This window comes from Gymnoscopelus microlampas, assembly GCF_963454915.1.
Source record: "Gymnoscopelus microlampas genome assembly, chromosome: 14".
Lineage (NCBI taxonomy): Eukaryota > Metazoa > Chordata > Actinopteri > Myctophiformes > Myctophidae > Gymnoscopelus > Gymnoscopelus microlampas.
Window position 1 is genome coordinate 17,796,998 of NC_139951.1, and position 10,977 is coordinate 17,807,974.

Sequence of the window (10,977 nt, forward strand, 5' to 3'; positions counted from 1 at the left end):
GCGAGTGTGATTATGTATGTGCCATTTTCAATGTCCCCATCAGATTTCAATGTCCCTTCGTGTGACATGCATTCTTCCCTTGTTGTTCTCAGTTCTGCCAGAAGATGGCACCAGATTACTTTCAAAGGGCGGCCAATGAAAATACTATGTAAATCTCAGAATGCCTTTGTTAATGGGTGACCCAGTATATACACAATACAGTTGTTCTCAATATGGGGGCTGGGGACCTCCAGGGGTACTTGAGGCGTTCAGGGGGGGTCCCCTATTAAATGATTGATGGGTAATCTATATATATTAAATAAACATTATTAAATGGTGGTTTGTGGCCTAATGCATATCAAATTGGATGCCTTGAAATTAAAAAAGGTTTAGAATCACTCCACCATATCATACTAGATAAAACTGTCAACAGCCATAATAGGGTAGAGGACTTAATAAGATGGTGAATGAAAGAGGAATCAAACCTCAAGGCTGTAGTGTCAAATGCAACTAATGGAGCTCCTGCAATGACTGGGGGAGAGAGTAAAGTAGAGAAAGTACCATCCAGGTCTGCTGTTATACTACTGCATCATCCAGTGTTGGTGCTGTGTGCCAGTCTGGGAAAAGAGTAGTGGTGGTCAGACTCTTTATAAGTAAACGTTGCAATGCCACTACAGTATAAAAATACTCTGTTACAAATTAAAGTCCTGTATTGGTATCAAAATATATAAGTAAAAGTAGTACAAACGTTAGTTGTGTGAGCAACCAGTGGGCCCTGGCCCACAGTTTAACTTGGGAATCGTTGGTCTAGAATCCCTGACCCTTGGGCTGTCTATGGTGCTGAGTGCGCATTTGACAGAGAACCCGCCATGTCCGGGTGTATTCACTGGCTGCACAAAAAATGGAATTCTCTTGCGATTATGTTTTGACCCATAGTTTGCAACACCAACACAGATAGAAACTACCTATTAAGTCATTTGTTGTTGTTGGTGGTGTTCTGTATTGATTGGTTTGCAACTTTGTTTTACATTTTGTTTCTATTTTGTATCACTGCGAGTAACTTTTTCTGTTTTTGTATTGCTTTTCTTTTTTATCTTGATGATATAAGCCAGGTCTCCCTTTTAAAAGACTAGACCAGGACCAGTCTAGTATCATTAATTAAAAATTGAGACAAACGGAAATAAATAAAGAAAATCTGTGAAGAAATTAACAGAGTTATGATAGGTAATAACAGGGGTAAAAGCAGTTTATCATCACCATTTCCATTACCATTGCTTTTAATAAAATACATTTGCCAGCACATATCATGGTTTCAGTGACATTAGCACCCACTCCTGTTATGTATTGGCAAGTACACTGCTCATTTTCTCTCTCAGGGATCTTCACTGCTTGAGAATAATACTGACTCTGACATACATGTCTGATAATCTAAACACTTACAATATGTTTTTTTTTTGGACGGCTCAGAGTCATAAGAAGTGGGCTTTGCACCACTAGCCACATGCATGAACTCACTCAGCTAACTCTAAGCTCAGGCGCATATCTGACATGGGTGCCTGCGTTGTTGTCAATATCTTTTAATGATGCGAAGCCTGCTACTGTAGTTCAGGCAGACAACTCAAGGAGCGCCAATTCCTGATCAGTTGATCAGTCACATGCTCACTCCATCTGATTGGGGAGGGCTATTTAACCTCCCTGCTCACAGCTCACTTATTCTCATTGCTGCTGCTCTGCCATCTTGCTGCTCTGCTATGCTGCTGCTTTGTGCTCTGTTTTGTGCTCCCACCACCACCCCAGCATCCACCTGTGGGCTCTGTTTCTATGATTCCCTTATGGGGGTCTATTTCATTCCATTCCCTGTAAAATCTAATTGGCAAATCATTTATTATTATAATATTACAGGGAACAAATTAAATGAGACAGAGCTGTGACGCCAAATATGCTTAAATATTTATGCTCAATAAATATATTTATTCAATCAAAGAGTTGGATGCCATGACGACCACAATGAGGTCAGAACTCCTTATGGCTGAGTCATGGTGACATGAGCATGACATCAGAGGTCCGCCAGCCTCTGAAGCCATTTTAATATAGGATTGCTAGAGTAATAAACCTTTCAGAATCTTCAGCATGCAGGATCTGAAATTGTAATATACCTGTACAAACAAAAGTAACATTTATCATCCAGAGAGATTTGGCTCCCTGAGTGACAATTGTCCATAGTTTTTTATTGCAGGGCAGGCAATTTAGCATGGCAAGTTGTTATCCAGATCTTATAGTAAAGTTCAATACATACATTAAACATATTTAAAACAGAATGCAATCTTCATTACAGCTATATGATCTGTTACCATAACCAGACAGAGTAGATGAAAGGCTAACATTGAGCATGTGGGACAACTGATGTGAGCTTTTTTTATTGGTTTATTAGATTATGAACTTTGCTGATGTCAGCAATCTCCCTGTTTAGCTAATCCCAATTAACCCCAGTAACAGAAAAAACAGAAATATTTGGATTGATATAATGTCTAATCCTGAGTGAAACTAGTTTCTATTTTTTTCCCTGCTACTTAGGCTACTATAATAATGACATTATGCACATAAGGCCTCAAATTAAAAAAGTTAGAAGGAATCAGGGATTTGAGCTACAATCCTTTTAAGTGCCAGTGGCTGCATGCTATTTATTTAGTGTATCCAAACATCTCTCTTTTGGGACAGCCGTACTATCAGATTTTCAACATTGCATCCTACGTGGTAGCGGCTACCTTCCCAGATCAGTGCTGTTTATGGATCACATCAACAGTTGCCTCACAGAAAGCAACACACTTAGCATGAGTACAAACAGTTTACGCTGTGCACAGCTCACACCAGAGCTGGGACAATCAGAGCTGTCTGTGTCATTACCACTGGAGCTGAAGGTTACAAAGCTCACACTCATCCCAGCCACATTATCTCTGATCCATGCCTCAAATTGAGACACTCGTGCGAAGACTTCAGGGAAATTGCCAAGAGCACAGGGAACCCCAAAACTGGTGATGCCCGCTTGGATCCAAACCAAGCCCTGCTTACACTGTAAAGGACCACCGGAGTCCCCCTGAGAGAGATAGAGCAAGCGTGTAATTGGTGATTAACAGCTCAGTTTGCATGTGAGTCCGGATGTAACCAACAGTAAGTGAGGGTATTTTTGTTCAACCACTTTCACCATTTTGGGCAGGTCATCATAGGCAAAGATATTTTGGGTCAAAAATTGCAAAAAATACCAGATCTGCAAGCTCACAACACCTTACGATGCGAGACATGGTGACCTTGTAGATCTGCTATTCGTCGTATGATGAAGGCTTAAGTGGTTAAGTTCATGTTAAATACAAATTATCGGTAGCAGATGCAAAGCCTTTTAATACATGCATTGCATACAAGCATTGCATACAGCATAGTTGGGCTGTCATGCAAAGATGTAGCATGTCGCATGTCATCTTTTATAGTCAATCAGGAGGCCACATGATAATCCACTAATGGTTTTGTATTGTGACCGAACAATAGACAAGCGCTAAAATGTATATATGTTTAATAGTTGTCGTTAAAAAAACAAGTTACCATAATAAAATTGTGATAGAGTACTGCGGTTTATAGTCCTAAAACCCAGATGTTTTAGCAAGTTAGCAATGGGTTCCGTCAACACATTTCTTTTTTTAGCTCAGGGTTCTCGATTTATGCAGGGCTGTCCACATATTTCACTCTAAGAAATATAGCTATAATGCTAACTATGAATAGGCTATCATTTAAAAAAAATCTAACTCAAGCGGATGGCGGAGTCCACACCACAAATAGGCTAACAATAACAGTGGTGAATGATATTGTTGGTAATAATTTGGCCCTGAGGAATCTGGTGCCCCAGGCAGGATTTTACCTGGATTCTCTGGAATGCATCCTTCTAACAATACAGGTTGAGTTATTTGCATATTGAAACGGATTTGTCATTTGTAAACATATCAAGCCTCTGACGTTTTTAAATGTAGTTCATAAAGTTTCATCTTATGGAGGCCATCGGCCGCACACGCACGTTAAAGTCAATTTAAGTTCATGTAAATATATACAGTATTAAGTTCTAAATAAAAACGGGTTTCACTCCCACTTTATGTTGCATCTCTTTTTCCCCTAGACAGGGACGTAACAATATAATATCCATTACAGTCGGCTATTTACTTTATAAACGTTTAATCGTGTGAGGGACTCGCTTGCGCTGATCTACAATTTGTCATGCGGTGCGTCGCGCGCTTTGTCAGCTTGTAGATCTGTCCCTTTTGAAAAGTAGTGACGTACCGTCAGTTTACGGTTGCCTTTTATGGTCTTAAATAGGGCGTGGAGCAATGCAAATGATTCTCCGCGTGAACGCGCCTCTGACTTTCAGACAAAAATGGGGAAGACCGGTGATACACACGTATCAGTGATTTACACGCCGGTTGGTATATGCACGTCCGTTTGAGCTCATCGGGAAAAAAACACCCATTTAGTCACTTTATTTAGGCATTTAGGCATTTTTCTATTCTAAAAAAACAGAAAACTTAAATTGGCTTGGTGGGGCCAATTGGTAAATTGGCCCCAGCCTAATGGCGCCCTAGGCAATTGCCTACTCTGCCTATTGGCTGGGCCGGCTCTGATGATAAACCCGATATCAAATGGAAATCCATCGTGTCAATCCACACATGTTGAACACATCATGTTGTTGAACACATCATCACTCACATGTTAACAGATCATTTTTGTTCCCCATCAGTGTGGATGATCATGCTCACATCACTGTTGTTATATTTATAGTTATCAATCTTGGTGTGGATACTATCATAAGCCTTTGTTTGCAACAGAGCATATTTTCTTAATGTATCCAAACCCTATACACATATTCTATTGAAATTGTGGCTGTAAGAGGGGTGTGAATGAAAGCAATGATCATACATTTCTTGTGCAATAATCTCACCTGACATGCTCCCTTGTTTTCTTTCCCGGCACAGATCATGGTATCAGTGGAAGCACTGCCAGGTATTTGTCCAGTGTACTGGCAAGTGCACTGCTTATTACCAACCACAGGAACTGCCACTTCCTGAAGTGTCTGAGGAGCGGCCAAGCTGACTGTGGGAGTTCTCAAATTATTTATTTGTTTTGAAACCTTAATAATTCCTTTATTTTTTGGCTGACAGACATCATACCTTTGCATAATTCAGATAACCTACATATTAGGTTTGCATAGCCTAAACGGTTTAATCTAACAAACAATTCAAGTATATAACAATTTCTGTTTTGTTTCATTGCAGAGGTACTTCAGGACATCCAGGCATCATAATAATAATAATAATAAATGTTATTTGTATTGCACTTTACATTTGAAACAAACCTCAAAGTGCTACAGTACATAATAAAACAAGGAAAAAAAAAAATAATAATAATAAAGAAAAGAATCATTACAGGGAGTGAGTGATGAAGCCAGAGAGAAGGCAAATGGAGCTAAACTTATATTTGTCACACGTGGTCCCTGGTGTGACTATTGTGATGGCCGACCCCTGGCAATTTTGGTGCGGATCGGAGCTGCGCTGCGCCTCGCAGGTCCGCATGTTACAGTACGTATACTATGTGTGTGTGTGTGTGTGTGTGTGTGTGTGTGTGTGTGTGTGTGTGTGTGTGTGTGTGTGTGTGTGTGTGTGTGCGCGCACGCACGTGTGCAGTGCTGGCTTGTGTGTGTGCATGTCTTTAAGTGGTGCATGTGTTGCAACAGTGCGCCTCGCAGGTCAGCATTTTACGTGTGTGTGTGTGTGTGTGTGTGTGTGTGTGTGTGTGTGTGTGTGTGTGTGTGTGTGTGTGTGTGTGTGTGTGTGCGTGTGCACGTGGACAGTCCTGGCTCGCAGGTCAGCATTTTACGTGTGTGTGTGTGTGTGTGTGTGTGTGTGTGTGTGTGTGTGTGTGTGTGTGTGTGTGTGTGTGTGTGTGTGTGTGTGTGTGTGTGCGTGTGTGTGTGTATGTGTGCAGTCCGGGCTTGCACGTGTGCAGTGCTGGATTGTGTGTGTGCATGTCTTTAAGTGGCGCATGTGTTGCAACGGAGCGTCTCGCAGGTCTGCATGTTACGTGTGTGTGTATGTGTGTGTGTGTGTGTGTGTGTGTGTGTGTGTGTGTGTTTGTGTGTTTGTGTTTGTGTGTGTGTGTGTGTGTGTGTGTGTGTGTGTGTGTGTGTGTGTGTGTGTGTGTGTGTGTGTGTGTGTGTGTGTGTGTGTGTGCGTGCGTGCGTGCGTGTGTGCAGTCCTGACCCACTGTTTGGGAAAACTGTTTGGTATAGTGAATACTCACCATCCTTTTCAACACGTCCCCAGCCAGTGGTCCAGCAGGGCGTGGCATTATGGAAGAGGCTTGATTTGCCCGCCAGGCAGATGGGTCTTATGTAGGTGCTAAGGGTGACAGGACTGCTGAGCTTCAGGAGGGCAATGTCCTGGCCCATGGTGGTGTTGCGGTATCCAGGGTGGATGATGATTTCAGACACAGAGCGGCTCACCTCGTTTGGGTTGGATCCTGACTGACTCAGTTTCCCCAGGAACAGAGTCCAGTTACTCGGCTTTGAACTAAGTGAAAAGGGTTTTGCTTAGTTTAATTCATTTTAAATTAAGTATAGCTGAGCTTAGGTGAGTGGGCTTTGCTTATTTGTTTGTTTGTTTGTTTGTTTGTTTGTTTGTTTGTTTGTTTATAATTTTATTTATTTATTTGAGTCACAATTTTAGGAACTACCTTTAAAAGGCAACACTGGTTTGGCCAAAATGGAAATACACAAGCTTTTATTTTGAAAGTGGAATCCATGTACTGCCCTGTAGCTTATTTAAGCTGCCCTGATTTAAACAGTTATTTTCATCTGGTGCAATAATCCTAGATAGTAAACCCACTATAACAATGTATGACCCTGTACGGTAAAGACTCATAATGATATGGAGTTTAGTCAGTAATAATAATATAGCATTGTCTTACTTTGACACGCAGTGAGCTGCAGTAAGCACCCATTGGCTGTTGATGAGGGTCCCTCCACATATATGAACAGTGGTCAGCTGTACTTTGACGTGCAAACTGACCTGCCAGGGCCAGGCCCCAGCGGTAGCATCTGCACCCCCAACAATCCTGGTATTCAGAGGGGCCACCCCACAGTCTGGGGTTTATGAAAGTGTAAAACAAACACACGAAAATCAGACATGGGTTTGGAAAAGTATAGTATTTTCTTTTTAACCATACTATTACATACAGGCATGGAAAATTCACATGACCTCATTCCAGTGCTGTGTTTTAAGTAAATATTTAAATATTCAACTTTCTATGCGTCAGACCAATATCTAATATTTATGGTTCATACATTACTATATGGGATGTTTGATTACTTACATCATATTTATGATTATTTAACACAGGGTTGGTAGAATGTGGAGTGATTTTAAAAGTAGATGTTTTAAGAAGTAGGCTAGTAGGAAGACTATTGGTTCTCATTGTTCACCCCTAAGTTATAAGCCATTGGTGGCTGTTGTGCTGTTGTTGTAAATGCCGCAGAGTATAAAAATTACCTCTTTGTTGCCTCCATATTTATTTTCATATTGAGTACATTATACAGTGTGAAATGTAGCCTAATTAATCATTTGTGTCATAACATGTATGTCCCAAACACATATTAAGCTACAACTTAATAGATTTCATAATACATTGCATCATATATTGCAAATAACAAACTATATTTTGTTATGTTGAGACTTTATCTCTTACAGTGTTTTTGAGAGGATAACCTGCAAATACTTGCCTTGAGCATTTGACCCTGGAGAAAAGAAAGGATGAAGAAATTATATTACAAGTAAGGAAGTACAAAACACGTTGCATCTTAAATAAATACATTATTTTATAAGTGAAGATAGTGTGCGGGACTCCCTCTCCCTCCTCCCTTTTTCTTCCACATTCAGTATTCATACTCCGACGCACCTGTCCGTTCGTAGGTGTGCAAAAGGACATATCCTCAAACGATGACATTTCTAAATTGATGGCATGTCAGACATTTGACAGTTTGCATACTTACCTGGAAATTTGATCACCTGCTGGATTGATTTGTAATGTTAATGCGTTGGCAACGAAGGGCTGTCATTACCCAACAATGAGAGTCCCACACACGTCTCCGCTGTTTTCAGGTACAGTTTCACGGTAGCCTTAAAGGAGCACTTCACCCATTTTCAACCTTATGTTCATATAATTGGTCCATCCATGCTTATTATAAGATGGCACAATTTCTGTCTACCCACTCTGTGTCTCATTGGTGGGCTATGGACAGTTCAGAATCCTGCCGACATCATTGATGGGGATTCCAAGCTAAAAGAATCTACAGCCTTTCTCTTCCTGGAAAGTTAGCATGCTGAAATCATTGTTCTTGTAGTATTATTATTATTATTATTGTTATTATTATTATTATTATTATTATTATCATCATTATTATTATTACCCTTATTAGTATTTTTATTATTATTATTTATTATGATATTTTATTTATTATTATATTCTATTTATTTTATTGTTTGAAATGACCAAATCTGCTTATCAGTGATGTCACAGGTAGGCAGATTTTTCCAGTGTCCACAGCCCTCCTGGCTGAGACACAGAGCGAGTAGACAGAAATGATGCCATCTTATAATGAGCATTTAATGAGGACAAGTGTCCTTTTTATACACACATTTACAGTGCAATTATTATTGAAGTCACTCATTTACAGTTTACATAATCCTACAGGATCCTTCAAATAAATATATAAAAACATGCTGTACCTTCCGTATTGAGAATGATATGCAGCGTAAGTATCCATGCCTTCCAAGACAACATGACTGCTGGGTGCTCCTTTGAGGAAGACAAAGAATAGATAATGTCCCATCTATTAATAGTAGGCTACTGTACTGTACATGACTGTACATCAGCAGGTGTCACACCCACAACCATAAAACTTGTTTTTGTACATACTTGTTTTACATAGGTACTAGCAAAGCTTATGGTGTTATGATTTATGAGCCCAGAATGTCACATACTTTGGTGTAATTGATAGTAGTGTCTAGGTCTTGTATTTGTGTTTCCGTTTGCTCCAGCTGTATCTCATTTGTAATCACCCCCCTCATGTGCATTCCCCTGTCAGTCATTGTTGACTCTTGTCTTTTGTCACCTGTTTTAGTGTGTTTGAGATGTTTATGTTCATGTGTCTCTTCTCACCTCACCAGCACATGACACAGATCCTTTTAACTAAAAAAAACAAATAGGTTAACCTGGGCCACTTCACCTATTTTCAACCTCTCCTCATACAATTGGTCCTCACTAATGCTCATTATGATAATGGTACAATTGTTTTCCCTACTCAGTCTGTGTCAGGGCTGTGTGGACAGTTCAGAAACCCGCCTACCAGTGACATGGGGGAATCCAAGGTAATAGAAACTGCAGTCTTTATCTTCCTGGAAAGTTAGCATGCTACAATAGCCATTGTTCTAAAAAAGAAAAAAAGAAATGGTTTGAAATGACTGGAGACACAGACAGAGTAAAACAAAATGGTACTAAATTATAATGTTATGTATATAATAATAATATAAGTGAGGACCAATTATATGAAGATGGGTGAAATGGTTCTTTAAGCCCTAAAATACTTCTAGATCTACAAGCTCAACACATTTCGCAATGCAATGTGTAATGAGCTTGTATATCTGCTATTGTTGCTATTTTGAAATATTTTTGATATAAGTTTTGCCTATTTACATGCCAATAGGGACATAGGGAAAATGTTGTGATTGATTGATGTACTTTATTTAGTAAAACATCAGAAACAGTACATGGAAGTACAATTCACAATACAAGGTCTGTTAAACTGGATAACTCATAAAAGCACTAAGCTTGTTTAAAAAGAGTTCCCACGCACACAAATCATGATGACATATAAGAGACAGACAGATAGATATACACTACTACACAGAACGTCATACGATCAGCTTACAGGCTACTGGTATGAAACATAAGAAATATGTACAAGTTTGGGGAGAGTGGGGGGGTTAGTGGGGGGGCTAGGTTAAGACTTTGACAGGGGCCAGTTTGGAATTGCAGCCTCATGAAGGTGTTTCTTTAGGGCAGTTTTGAAAGTGAGTAGGGTTTTACACTCCTTGTCATGAAAAGGTTGTCATATCAAAACTGTTACAAAGTAAAGTGAGTTGGTATTCCATTATTTGTTGCTTTTAGTTGACTTCATGAATAAAAGGTAACGGAACAGAAACTCTTCAGCCTGTTTTGTGGAATGTATCAGGAAATATTCCATTGAAATGAACCACCCCGAACTTTGGTAACCTTGACTGGAATCATTGTTGGCATGCAAACAGACAGGTATTTCTGGATACCTTTTCACCACAGTACACCAACTATAATCTGTCTAGTCTGCTTCCTTGATCTGGGGCAGAATGTTGTTTAGAGATTGTCTTTTTTCACCACTTTTATTTGCTCTGAACACTGAGAAATCATTTGAGTAAAGAAATGACAAAACAAAAACTTCACAATGCGTTTAATTGCAGCTTTTCTTTTTTTCAGCTGAAGACGGGTTGTTGTAGATACATTGATAAGAGAACATTCCAACCTCCAGGTTTGGTAGTGTTTTTCTTTCTTTTATCATTATCTGTAGCCCTTGCTGCCTCTCTGCCCCTGTTTCTTTTTGTGTTATCTGCTGTGTATTGGAATTGTAGTAAACTAGACGATAGGGCGGCCGGGCCGCTAGCCGCACACGGGGCCCCGCGCACGGGGTACCAAAATCGTGCAAAACAATTTCCAAAAGAAAAGTTTTTTTTTTTTTTTTTTTTTTTTTTCTGTGGGTCCCCAGACCCCCTGGGGGTCCACGAACCCCCTGGGAGTGTTGGGGCCCCCGCGGACCCCGGGGGAACATGGCGGACCCCTTCGGCTGTTTTTTTTTTTTTCATGAAGGTGTTTGCTTGT

At 40.0% G+C, this 10,977-nt stretch overlaps 1 protein-coding gene across 1 annotated transcript; it reads right to left on the reverse strand.

Moving 5' to 3' along the window:
• Positions 1 to 1,218: 1,218 nt before the first annotated feature.
• Positions 1,219 to 8,862, reverse strand: LOC311060334 (chymotrypsin-like protease CTRL-1). The gene is made up of 6 exons (XM_084078476.1): positions 8,796 to 8,862; positions 7,790 to 7,804; positions 6,979 to 7,153; positions 6,313 to 6,581; positions 4,955 to 5,106; positions 1,219 to 3,073 (listed from the first exon to the last, which is right to left on the reverse strand). The coding sequence occupies exons 1-6, from the start codon at positions 8,848 to 8,850 to the stop codon at positions 2,771 to 2,773; spliced, it is 969 nt and encodes a 322-aa protein (XP_083934602.1). The 5' UTR covers positions 8,851 to 8,862; the 3' UTR covers positions 1,219 to 2,770.
• Between the last annotated feature and the right edge of the window lie 2,115 nt (positions 8,863 to 10,977).